Source organism: Cyprinus carpio, chromosome A9 (assembly GCF_018340385.1).
Source record: "Cyprinus carpio isolate SPL01 chromosome A9, ASM1834038v1, whole genome shotgun sequence".
Taxonomy (NCBI): domain Eukaryota; kingdom Metazoa; phylum Chordata; class Actinopteri; order Cypriniformes; family Cyprinidae; genus Cyprinus; species Cyprinus carpio.
Window position 1 is genome coordinate 27,602,320 of NC_056580.1, and position 14,138 is coordinate 27,616,457.

General features: G+C 34.5%; 1 protein-coding gene across 1 annotated transcript in view; it reads left to right on the forward strand.

The window, feature by feature from the left end:
- The first annotated feature begins 980 nt into the window (after nucleotides 1–980).
- The window catches only part of LOC109095804 (RNA-binding motif, single-stranded-interacting protein 1-like), a 52,342-nt gene continuing 39,184 nt past the window's right edge, over nucleotides 981–14,138 (forward strand). The window contains exons 1-2 of the mRNA XM_042764337.1: nucleotides 981–1,446; nucleotides 10,716–10,900. Of these exons, the coding sequence (XP_042620271.1) occupies nucleotides 1,393–1,446; nucleotides 10,716–10,900 (239 nt within the window). The 5' untranslated portion in view covers nucleotides 981–1,392. The remainder of the gene's footprint in view (nucleotides 1,447–10,715; nucleotides 10,901–14,138) is intronic.

Consider the following 14,138-nt stretch of genomic DNA (forward strand, 5'->3'; position numbering starts at 1 on the left):
TATATATATATATAAAACTTATAAAACCTTTTTATCTTAAAACTAAATATTCACATTCAAAAACCATACTACTAATATCCTATAATAACATTCACAAATCAGCCTAAATAAAATTTAGGGCTGTGTCTGTACTGAAGCTCCTGACACATTTATTTATTTATTTATTATTTATATTTATTTATTTTCTATTCTCTTTATAATTATATATATATATATATATATATATATGTAAATGTGTTTTATTATTTTTCTTTTAATGAAAATTATATAAAAATATATAATATAACAACATACACACACATACATACATTTCCCCCACTATTTTATTACATTAAATATAATTAATTATATATTAAATTAAATGCCATGTAATATATTTATCTGTATTACTTGCTTTTAAATATTATTTAATCAAATTACTTTAATTAAAAATAAATGTGAAAAAGTAAAGCACTCCTAAGGCCATCTGTGTCTAATTGTCATGAAAATTCTGTCTCAATGCAAAAAAGCTTTAATGATCCTACATCATTCAACACATAAAAAATACAAAATCTAATTTCATTATTCATTATACACTTTTTAAGGTTATTTATATATATTCACCCTAACTACACAGCCAGCTCTTCCACCCCCAGAGGAGTGTCAGTTTACATACCAGCTCTTCCTGCAGTTAGATAACACCGAAAAGCTATAAATGGCCCTTTTTTAGATTATATCTATATTTCATTGCCATTGATTTTCATGCGTGTACACTCATTTTGGTTTCAAATTCTAAACGGAGTGTAAAATCAGTCCATATAGCACATATGAAATTGTAAAACCACAAAACCTAATGGCCTCACTCAGGAATGTGAAGTATGCGGGCCAAAGGAAACCAAGAGCAGCCAAGGGGGGGTTGATAAAATGTCATATCCTCTCGCTTTAAAACCAGAGCGTTGCCCATGATACAGTGGATGTAAATGCATTCATGAATGCTTAACATGCAATATGCATTAGTGTCTGAGTGAAGAGTCTGTTTTGTGATGTTTTTAAGTGTTGCTTGTGTGCACATCCCCCCCTCTAAACAGATCGCAGTGGCTTCTTCCATAGTGGGAGGTGTAGTTCTGTGGAGAAGTCACCGCAGATCAATGAACTGAGCGAAACAGACGGGCTGGGCAAGCCGACTACAGCGAGCGTCCATGGGATATATGCTGCTCACCCTTCCGTAACACCTATTATTTCTCCCCCGTCTTAAAGATACGTCAAAGTGAGACTCTATGACAGCACTGCTCAGTCTCTATGCTTTATAGAGCCAGAGATACAACTTTACCCTCCTGGATACACGAGAACGTAAGAGATAGAAACGTTTGGTAGAAATTTATTCATCTGTCAGTGGATATTCGGTTATTAAGGATGATTTTTGCTAATTCTGGCCACACGGTGAGGACGTCGCATAATCGTAAACAGGTAAAACCTTCTTTGACTTTAATTGTGGCCCTCATGGTTATTTGTTGTCTAAAGTGGGGTTTTAAAGTCATAATTTAAAATTATCCATGCTAATCTGTTTGTGGAATCTGTTATTTGCACTTTTATTGTAATAATAACAAAAAATGGAACGTTCCAGTGATGATTGACGGATGAAAGACTACTAGTGTCCAAAAGCAGTACTTCCATGAAACTAATCCATAAAGAATAGCTGTCATTGGTTCCCTTCCAATCAGATGCTCCCCTCCGATGGGTGTGTTTTTGTTGTGCTAGGGTTTAATTTGATTGTGTTAAGGCACCGGCTCTCATTCACAGTTTTATCACACCTTTCCCCTCCCATTCAAACCCCTCCCACCAATTTAAAAATAGGCCTCTACTTGATCAAGTTTTTACGTGTCTCGTGCACGTCGATGCATTTTGCTCTGATGGGAATATACATTCACTGCCCTGCCTGTCTGTTCTTTTGATGGACTGTTTGGTTTCACTGGTTAATTTGCTTTATCGTCCTGTAAAGGTCAAAAGTCACAGTGGTGAATTGATGCACGTAAGACACCCTTCATTAAATCCTTCTCTATCTCACCCCATGCATGCATGCATTTCACATGCACTACCAGCCTTGAGAATCTCCATGCCATATTTCAGCCTTATTTTTAGATTTTGCATAAAGAAAATTTTAATGAGAATGTACAATATAGAAACAGTTGGTGAAAGATAAAAGATTGTTCATCCATTGGTTGTTATGGATTATTTGTGCAAATTCTGGCAGAGAGAACGTTGCATAATTGTAAACAGGTAAAAATCTTATTGTGGATATTTGTGCAGTTATAAAGTCTTGTGGCTGAAACGTGTAAAAGAACATTATTTTTAGATTTTGCATATAGAAAATGACACATGATGAGAGCGTGCAACATTTGCTGGAAATGTATTCATCCATTGGTTGTTGAGGATGATTTTTGCCAATTCTGGCCACAGTGTTGAGGATGCTGCATAATCGTGAACAGGTGAAAATCATATTTGACTTTAATTGTGGCCCTCGTTATGTCCAATAATGCAGACTTTTGAGTGAAACCTGTAAAAGACTGCATCCAAGTCATATTTCAGCCATATTTTTAGATTTTGCATGAAGAAAATTCTAAATTTTAACAACGTAAATGTACAAAATAGAAACATTTGGTGAAAATGTATTCATCCATCAGTTGTTGTGGATATTATTTTGCAAATTCTTCTACACAGTGAGGACGTTGCATAATTGTAAACAGGGAAAATCTTATATTATAAAGCCTTTTGGGTGAAACCTATAAAAGAGCATGCAAGTCATATTTCAGCCTATTTGTAGATTTTGCATAAAGAAAATGACTAATTGTAACAATGAGAACATACAAGATTTGTTAAAAAAAAACATTTGATAAAAATGTATTATTATTTATATATCCGTCGGATGTTAAGGATGATTTTTGCGAATTCTGGCCACACAGTGAGAATGTTGCATAATCATAAACGGGTAAAAAATATTGTTTGACTTTAAAATGTTCTTGAAAGTGCAGTTATAAAGTCTTTTGGGTGAAACCAACGTTCAAGTGATATTTCAGTCTTATTTTTAGATTATGCATAAAGAAAATGCAAATGTTTATGATGAGAATGTAGAAGATAGAAACATTTATTCATCCATTGTTTGTTAAGGATGTTTTTTGTTTAGTTTTTTTTGCAAATTCTGGGCACACAGTGAGGATGATGCATAATTGTAAACAAAAACAATTAATTTGACTTTGATTGTGGCTCTCGTGGTTATATGTTCGGTTTTTAAATCCTTTGGATGTAACCTGTAAGCGAACATGTCAAAGTCATACTTCAGCCATATTTTTAGATTTTGCATAAAGAAAATAAAACATTTTCATGACATTACACACATTTCCCTCTCAAATTCTCCTTACTTTAATGCCAAAAAGCTATTACTTTTTACTTATGCTATATTTGTTGTAACTAATTTACATTGAAACATTATCATATAACATATCTCAGTAACAACACATAAGAATAAAAGGATTGATAAAGAAACTGAAAAGTAGTGTCTGCATTACAATAATGAGAATTTAGGCTACTAGTGTGTTTAATTGTCATGAAAATAAAATCAATGCTTTTAATGCAATGTTATATTTAACATGATTTTGGGGTCAGATATGACCTGCTTATGTTTCCATGCGATTCACTATTTTACAGTTGACTCTGAGGTTGGGTTAGACGGGTTTAGGTGACGTTGTCATATCAGCGCATCATGACGGGATTAAATAGTGTTGCTTTTTCGACCTGCAGCGTCTGTGAAAGCCTTGATGAGACACACGTTGTGAATGGCATGCTTATAGTGCGTCGCCTAATGATGAAATTTGATTTATCTGCAGATTGACTTCTTAATAGAAGAGGAAGAGGAAGGGTTTGGTAGTCACTCAAGAGGATTATGCATATATGCATTGGCTGTTTAGCAGCAGAGCAGCATCTCTCGCAGGGTGAGGGCGGTAACTGGAAGTTCAGTGTATTTCCAGCACGGATATGATGGGCTGGCTAGGTCTGCGGTGCTCTGATAAGAAGCCAGTCTCTCCCCACCGAGCTGAATAGTCAAACAGATGTGAGATACAAACAGGCTTTGAGTTCCTAAGAAAAGCCCGTTCCACTCTGGGAATGTGTGGGTTTCACACTCGGCAGAAGACCACCTTAGAGGAAAAACACTCTCCTCTCCCCCAAAAATATTCTCTTTCCACACTTATACCACATTTTTGTGCCTCATTTCCTGTTTGCACGGCTGTTTCTCCAATGCAAAGATCAGATGAGCTGTCTTGTTTTGTTTTTGAGGTCTGTCCTGACGTCGAAAAACAGACTTGGTGTTTTCTTGGAAAGTGCATGTTGTTCAATATGGTTATTTATTTGAAGTAAATAGAAATGCGACACAGCTTTTGGCCTGATAGGAAAATTTCACGCACTTCTTTATGTGGCATGAACTGCAGTTTAGGATGTCCAAACGTGATGCTGTCAAACCATTCATTTTGTGAGCGTTTAAAAAGATTAGCACGCTTCAAGGACTTCCCTCTTGACCGGCGACGTGACTAACTGTGCCATTTTCCAGCGTGTCCTCTCAGAACGCTTGACTAATAGCATAAAGGCATTGTGCTTTACAGGAAGACAAGTTTATTTTCATCTAAAATAGAAACCAGGGGCATTTTCTCTGAGATCAGGGAAGCAGTGACTTCTCAGAAAAAAAATAGGATGAGAATGCGATCTCCAAAATGATGGAGGGAAATCATCATTACACAATCAACAAGCACCCAGTACTATGCATTTTATGACGTGTATATTAACGTACTAATTATTGAAAACGTCAAAGTTAATCAAGTTTGACTCAAGTTCTTCAAGCATTTTTTGAACTGCTTTAAAAAATGAACTAGTTAAAAGCAGTACAAGAACAAAGCAAAACCAATATTTCAAAGTTGTTTTAATTATTCATTTTTCACTATCCAGTAGTGACACCAAGTAAATCATCTCTGTTGCCTTTCTTTATCTTGTTACGTTCACATTAATGTGATCTAATGTAATTATCGTGGCGTGAATAGAGGAATATTGGCTAAAAGTGACAGCTTTATATTGTTTTATTGTATTAAATTTTCTGAAGTAATTTAAGAAATGCTTTTAAACTTGAGAATGAGAACTTGAGTTAAACTTGAATAACTTTTATCCTAGCAAACAAGGAATGTTCTCGGAATGTTCTAGTTTAGTTATCTTAAAATGATAAAATTTATTTCTTAACAAACCAATAAAAATTCTGAACATTCTAGTTTTAGTATTTTAAAATGTTACTACTTGTTTCAGAACATTCCAAGAACATTCAAAAGTAGCATTAGCAAAATGATACAATGGAATTTTCCCTTAACATTCACATAAACCAGAAGAAACATATTTAAAATGTAAAAATTTTGAATGTTCTTCATGAAATGGCTTTCAGAAACAGCTGGGATGTGACTTCATTATGCATTAAAATGCATAGTATTGGTTGTTTGCTGAATGTGTGAAGTTGCTGTTCCTTAAGCCTTTAAACCAGAAAGCATGTTTAATTTCAGAAGTCACAACATGCCACTTATAGAAAGCACTTTTATCACCCTGTGTAATGTTTAGAATCAGCAGTGTTGGAGCAATCCATATCAAGGCAGATTTAGTGTTGCTTTTGACCTTTAATAATCCACCGCCGCTTTTTAAACTCAAGCTTGTCTTATTTATCCAGTCTTGTAGTCACTTCTTTACGCAGCTAGAGCAGAAATATATATACTTATAGCAGAAAGAGCACCCAAAAGGTTGCCAGGCCATTTCAATAGGACACTGGCCCATAAATGCTGTCTTTGTTATGTAGACCTTTAATGAAATGATATTTTGTTCAGCACTACTGAATTTCATGGAGCTCAGGTCTGTGGTTTTCAGCACCTGCCAATCTTGGTCATTTTCACTGCTGTCTCTGCTTTTGTGTGGGAATAAAAGGGACAGTTCAGCCTAAAATTAAAAGGAGTCATCATTTGCTCACACCTGTATGACTTTCTTAAACATAACAGGAGAATCTCCAAGCTTTTGTTTTCCATGTTCATGAAAATGGATTGTGATTAATACACTCCAAAAAAAAAAAAAAAACTGCAAACAGTAGCTTATATGATGGTTACATTTCAGTCTACTCTTCACACAAAGCTGTCACATGATTTCAGAAAACATGAAATGTTGCACACAAATCATATGAATCACTTTAAGCATGTAAGAAAGAAAATAACACAGAGTCCAAGGAGGTTGAAGGTGTGTAAATTATGATAATATTGTCATTTTGGGGTGAATTGTTCTTTTAATTGTGAGTCAAAGTAATGTAAACAGCAATGCTCAATGACAGCATAATATAAAATAATATTCATCTAAACAAACCCATGGCACTATTCCCAATATTTTATTTAACTTATATGCCTCATATGCAGTACAAACAATATTAATAAGCTATTATATGAGTGTTGAACTCAATTGAAAATCTTGCATTTGCATATAAATTGCATAATGCGGAACATTTTTTTAAAAACTGGTTTCTTAAATGACTTTCCTCTGCTAAGCCAAGCCATGTTACTTTTTTATGTCTTTAAAAACTTGAATTGCGCATGCACTTTCTTTAGGATCAGAATGATACCTATATCGCATAATTCATGTCAAGATTGTCGTATGCATCAAATATCGCCTCTTTTTTATTGCACTACAATTATTATTGAGTTTAAATAGATCTCAGGACTGCAGACAAAGACAGAAGTGGAAGATTAATGCCTTTCCCCAGTACTTATATCACTGTAAAAATGATTTTTTTTGAAGTCTCCACAGATTATTGGAACTATAAATATACCACTTAAGTCTTTTTAATTTCACTTAATTCAGTGTGCCATTTCTTTGTAATTATTTGTGGAAATTTACTAGCAATTTCTGAGTGAAAACTGATCCAAAGTAAATCCAAAACTGAATTTCGTGAATAAAAACCAGACTTCAGCTTAGATCCTTTATTAAGGTGTTTTGGCTTCTTGTGGATGGAAAGATGATGAGTTCATGTGACATGATATAATATCATGTAAAACAAATGGAATGTATTTTCACAATTAAGTTTCTGTTGGATCAGAAGTTGTGTAAAAGGCAGGATGGGAACACAGGAGGACAGTTTTCCTCTCTCTGGATCTCGTCCAGTGAACTGTGTCACTGCTGCATACCAGAGATTCCGAACGCTTCCTCCTCCTTGTTACTTCCACAAAAGAGAGAGCGGGATAATCACAGTTGAACTGCGAGGACACTTGAACAGGAAGACCTCCGCAGCTCAGAACATCTGTGTCCATACAAACAGGACGGAAGTGATGTCTTTGCCTACAAGAACTCCTTTATAGTGCAGAGAATGAAGCCAGCAAAGCATTGCCGTTCAGAAATTCCCAACGATTTGAATCCAAAAGTTTGGAATGGATCTGCGTGACATTTGAGAAATCAGTCTGACTCTTTCATACCTGATAAAGCTTGAGTATTTTGTGTTGACTTTTGTTTTGGTTAGTTCATATTCCTTCCCTTTTGCTCTCAGAAAATACTGGATCTTGCATGTGTACAAAACATTCATGATAAATCGCACTTTCACTACTGTTATGACCAGAAATATCTTTATTGCATCTGTGAGAAATCAATCCAAAGTTCCAGTTTTCACTGTACAATGACTTAACTCTTTAATGCCTGATAAAGCTTGAGTATTTTATGTAGTTGACTTTTGTTTTACTTCGTTCATATTCCTTCCCTTTTGTGCAGAGAAATTGCTGAATTTTGCATGTGTTCAGAGCATGCATGATAAACCACAATAATTTCACTACTATGACCAAAAATATCTTTATTGCATCTGTGAGAAATCAATCAAATGTTCCGGTTTTCACTGTACAATGATTTATCAGTCTCTTTTATTTTTGAGTTCTTCATGTTGTAGGCTTTTGCTGTCATTGGATCTCATTTCTTCCCTTTCTCTAAGAGAAATAGCTGGATTTTGCATGTGTACAAAACATGCATGCTAAACAACAACACTTTCACCACTGTTATGACTAAAAATATCTTTATTGCATCCATGAGAAGCAAAAAATGTAAATGCAAAAGTATATTACGTCCTGTTTGTGTTCTTTGTTTTAGATTGTGGTGACTTTAATTGGAGCATCAAGTTGTTTTCTTAAAGTGACATTTAATATGACATTCTGTGGAGTTGTGTTGATGGTCTTGGGTTTTAATTTCTAAAACTATGCAACCTCAACAAATCTATTCAAATAGATTCAAAAATACCGTTATTGCATTTGTGAGAACCATAAAATGCAAATGCAAAAATATGCATGTATATTTAATATATATGATGTCCAATTTGTGTTCTTTTTAGATTTATTTTTAAAAACTCACTCAAGTAATTTTCTTAAAATAACATTTAATATTACAATCTGTGGAGTTGCATTGATGATCTCAGGTTATAATTTCTTGTTCCAAATCTGTTCAGATTTTGCATACGTCCAAAGGGATGACTTGACAAATTTTGCAACTTGACTCTAGTACTTATAGACTTCTGTAGACTTTATTTTGAATCAGAACTGTACATTCACAGAAGCCACGTTCATGCTAAGATTGTTGTATTATATCACTTGCATGAAAAATTGCCTTTTGTTATTGCATCAAATTTATTTAAACTTATGATTGAGTTTAAATGGTTGTCGGGACTGTAGAGAAAGACACAATTTGGATGATCTCTGGCTTTTCCTGTTGGTCATATCTTCAGGAAAGGGTTATTATTAGCTCCTCATTGAGTTGCTGTGTGGTTCTTGATGATGGAAAGGTGACGAGAAAACATGAAGTTCCTATGATATTCACGACATTTGAAAATAATCTCATGCAAACTATCGTGTTAAACAAAAGAGTGTATTTTTCACAATAAATCTGTTTAAAATGTGCATATGAATAAAAGCTAGATCCAAAGATGACGTGTAAAGAATCTCTGATTCATTGGATGAGTGTTTCATGAGAAAATTGTTTTACCTGAAATGTGAAATAATGAGAACATTTTGATTACATAACACATGGGTCCTTGAGGCAAAATCGTTCCCCGTGAGAAGTGGGACTTTCTTGTGAAATTGTAAGTCTCTAGCTCAAACGGTGTAGCGGGGCGGATGTTTTGAATATTGCAAATTCAACCCAAATTATAATGAGTTTTTACCACGGGAATAGCAATTCCTGATGTTCCTCTTGAAGTTGTTGCAGAACGACATAGAAGTTCAATTCTATAAAACTAGCAGGATTCACCTGCGTTGAGATAAAACGAACGGGTTTAGGTCTGTTGCTTATCAAGCTCGTCCAAGAACAAAGCTTTAACAAAAGGGTTCAGCACGTAGAAATGTACAGTGCCGCATTCGCTTCCTTTAGATTCTCGTAGCGTCCTCTCCGTCAACTGTGCTCCTAGGTCAGAGCTTCCGGCCCCTGTGGAGCCACTTTATGCTGACAACTGCTTTCTGAAGAAGAAGAGACTGCACTGCAGATATGGATCACAGCGCTGCCAGATTCACATCCCCAGATATATTTCATATTTTACAATCTTAACGGAATTTGTGCTTTGCAAAATTCAACTTGTCAAAGATTTGCACTCATGCACTTTTGCTGAGAATTTGAAATGTATCAAAATTTGTTTCGGATTCAAAATCAAACCCAACTGTGAGGGGCAGGAGCTTGCTTTCCAGTTTGCTTTTATTCTTCTGTTTTAATAATCTATAAGTTCTCAAATAAAGTTGATGTTTGGTGTTTGTTCTTGTAGATAAGACTTGTAGTTACTCTTTTTTTGTTTTTTTTTCTTATGGTTGTAGAATTTGTAAAAGCAGCACTTATTTATAATGATGCAATTAAATAAATTTTTTACCAATACCGAAATGACTAATTTCATTCTGTCAGAAAACTGAAAGGGTTTTACTAATAAAATGAATTAAGAATTATGGTTATTGAAAAGCATATTCAAAATAAAACATATTCTGTTGGTGGGTCAGAACAGACATACTGTATTTTACATGTTTTGCAATCTTTACAAAATGTGTGCATGAACCATCTTAACTTGCCACAGATTTGCATGCATGCACTGTTGCTTAAAATTTGAATTGAATCCAGATTTGTTTCAGTTTCGAAATCAAATACAGCTGTTGGGGGTCTAAAAATTATCAAATTGCTTTCCTGTTTTGCTTTTATTCTTATGTTTTCTCTCTAAGTTCTCAGATAAAGCTGATGTTTGTTGTTTGTTTTACCAGATTAGTCTTGGAGATACTTTTTTAAGGGTTGTAGAATCTGTAAAGGCATCACTTATTTGTAATGATGCACTGAAATACATTTTTTACCGAAACCGAAATTACCATTTTCATTCAGCCAGAAACTGAAACCAAAAGGGTTTTATTCATAAAATTAATTATTAATAATTATGGATTTTGATAAGCATGTGCAAAACAAAAGTTATTCTGTTGGTGGTCAGAACAGACATTTTATATTTGACACTTTTGTGCATGAGATATTATTACCTTGCCAAATGTTTAAAACATTTTCAGAAGCTAAAATTTCACTACTAATTTAATGTTTGATTGGCCTACACCAGTAATATTTAATATTTCCACACTGAGTTTGTTGACCTTGTTCGTCTCTGACCACAGTTTGTTTTGTGTCCTTCCCTCCAGCCCCCTGTTGGCCCCGCCTTCCACCCGATGGCTCCGCCCAGTCCTGGAACCAACAGCAGCACCAACCACAGCAGCAGCAGCAGCAGCAGCACAGCCGGCTGGGAGCAGCTCAGTAAAACTAACCTCTACATTCGTGGTTTACTGCCAACCACCACCGACCATGACCTGGTCAAGCTCTGCCAGCCGTGAGTACCACCCTATATCGAATACTGAAAGAAAGCTGAAAAATATCAGGATATTATTTTTTTAGCTACTGTATATCTTACAATCCTCATTAAAAGAGTACCGAAATACATGTTCAATTAAAAGGGTAGCTCACCCAAAAATTGCTGACAATGTCCTCACCCAGCCATTCAAGATATAGATGGGTTTGTTTCTTCACAGGAACAGATTTGGAGAAATGTAGCATCGCATCACTTGCTCACCAGTGGATCCTCTGCAGTGAATGGGTGCCGTCAGAATGAGAGTCCAAACAGCTGATAAAAACATCACAATAATCCACAAGTAATCCACACCACTCCAGTCCATCAGTTAATGACTTGTGAAGCCAAAAGCTGCATGTTTGAGAATCAAATCCATCGCCTGGCTAAAATAAGAGTTTTCTATCCATAATAACATAATAGCAGGAACCAATAATTTGAAGTTAAAAACGTCTTAATAATGGATTTGTTTCTCACAAACAAGCAGCTTTTGACTTCTTAAGACATTAACTGATGGATTGGAGTGGTGTGGATTACTTGTGATGTTTTTATCAGGTGTTTGGACTCTCATTCTGACGGCACCCATTCACTGCAGAGGATCCATTGGTGAGCAAGTGATGATGAAGAAACAAACTCATCTACATCTTGGATGTCCTGAGGGTGGGTACATTTCCAGAATCAATTTAAATTTTTGGGTGAACTATAACTTTAAGAAACCCAGCTTTGAGAGGTGTTTTATTTGCTGTAGAGGAAGATAAGATGAAGAGTGTGGCCTCCAGCGTCCCGGTTTGTCCGGATGTGCCTCATTAAGCCCAGTTTCACTGCGAGATGGTGGCTCCTGGAAATGGAGATTGATTACTGTGGCCATAGGGCTAGTGCTTACAGGGTCATAGTTGTAGTCGATTCTCAGTTCTCTCTGAATCTGTGTGCAGTTATTGCTTGATGAATGCTTCAACATGTGGTTGAACGGCTCTGAGGTCAGTCTATCGATCAGAGACTCTCTGTTCAGAAATGGAGGCACATTATTGAGTGTAATTGCTTTGCTTGAGATCTAAGGTCTGTTTCGCACTCAACCCAAGTTCAGCATCTGTGGCATGGTGCCGATTATCACAGAAAATCATTTTGACTCTTTTTTTTTTTTTTAGTTTTAAAAAATAAAAAGGCAAAGTTTGTGGTTACAGTGAAGCAGTATAGACAATAAAAGTCTATGGAGCCACATTTCCATTGTAAAGAAGCTTGTGTGTGTTTTTTTGTGTGTGTGTGTGTGTATTTAATATCTTATATATATCATAATATCTTAATAGTACATTTTGCGGCAATGTTCTATTAATTATTGGTGTAATTCTTCACGTTTTCAACATCTCTTTCTGGCATCTGGTATTAAAGTGACCGACATTAGCTATGCACTTTTGACGTTGAAAATAAAAGATAGGATACAACTTTACACATTTTCACATGTTGATTCTCTCACACTAGTCTCATATTAACATGTATAAAGTCTTATATCTACTTTATCTAAAAATATCTAAAACTGTATTTTCTCAGGATGCATGATATATCGGAATCATATTGATTATCAACTAATATGAAAGATTTTTTTAAAAATGTGTCGTTATCAGTGTATCTTTTACATATATTGTGCAATAGTGCATGCTAATTTCTCTTACTTTTACATTTAGATTGCTGTCTAGTGCTCTTATCTTTAAAAATAGTTTAATAGTTAAAATGTAGTTACATTACTAATTTAGTTAGACTGTTAAATGCAATCTTTAGCTAATCTAAAAAATATTATTCATTCATAAATTCACTTGTAGCATTTAAACAAGTAATTTTCAGTGTTTTATTTTTAATTTATTTACATTTATAAATGTATTTATTAATATAATTTTAATATGGGCCATTTTTAGTATTGGCCATCAGATAATGGATTATTGGTTATCAGAATATTAGTTATTTGGTAATATTAAAGATTGTTTTTAAAATGTATCATAATCAGTCTATATTTTACATATGATTCCCAATATTTAATTGTGCATGCTGATTTCTCCTACTTTTATATTTAGATTACTATAGATTGCATCTTATGCTCATTTAAAGTAGATCTTTAAAAATACAGTGTTAATTAAAAAACTTAGTTACTTTAATAATTTAAAGTTAAGATTTAGTATTTAACAAATCTAAAAAAAAAATATAGATTTTTTTTTCATACTTTACACTATAATGTTGTAATGCATTAATTCACTTGTAGCATCTAAAACAATTGATTTTCAATGTTTCATTTTTAATATTTTTAAGGCGTACTTTGGAATTCCTTACCTCTAATTATAAAATCTTTGTCAACTCATAAATCTTAATCTTAAAAATAAAAAAAAGCTTCATAATTTAAAGTTGAGTTGAGTTTAATTTATTTATTCACTACTTATTATAAATGTATTTATTAGTAGAATTTTAAAATGGCACATTAATTGATTATTGGCCATGATATGATAATTGTTGACTGATTTGTATCAGCCAGAATTTGAATATCAGTGCATTCTGTATATATCCCTTATGCACTTCCAGGATTCCATGCAGGATTTTCTAGGAGTATCTGGGACGGGGTTGGATAAAGAAAGCTCCATTGGCCGCTCTTTGGTCTTAGTATTGTAATCTCACTCATCCTGGCACTGCGGCTCAGTGAACTCTCATATTTCGGTCATTGTGTGTCAAGGGCTGCAGGGTGACTTTCCCCTCTAAGAGGTCTGGGATGAATGCCATCAATAAAAGATGAGGCATATGCTGTGTCCCTCTGAGCCTATTGGGTGATTTGAAGTGATTTTCAAGCAGAATCAAAGGACCCGTCCTCAGAGGACTCCTGTGAGTAAAGGCACTAGAAGATTTTACAGATAGACACTTAATAGACCACACTGCATTACTGCAGACTCAGATGACACTTATGTTATGAACAGAACAATCCAATGTGAAAAAGAACATGCTGTTGTGAGTCTGAATTAGGGTGGGTGGGATGACCAAACGATATGAGTAATTACAGTATTATATCAAAGTAGCTAGTCGTGTTTGCTGAATTCAATGCAAAAAATGTTATATATTAAATATATATGAATAGATAATTGAATTCAATTCTCATTAATGCTTGGTTATTTTATGTGTATAAATTGTAGGATAGTCAGTTGCATTCAATTAAATAACACACGGAAGGTGCTTTGTTTTTTTTTCATTATTA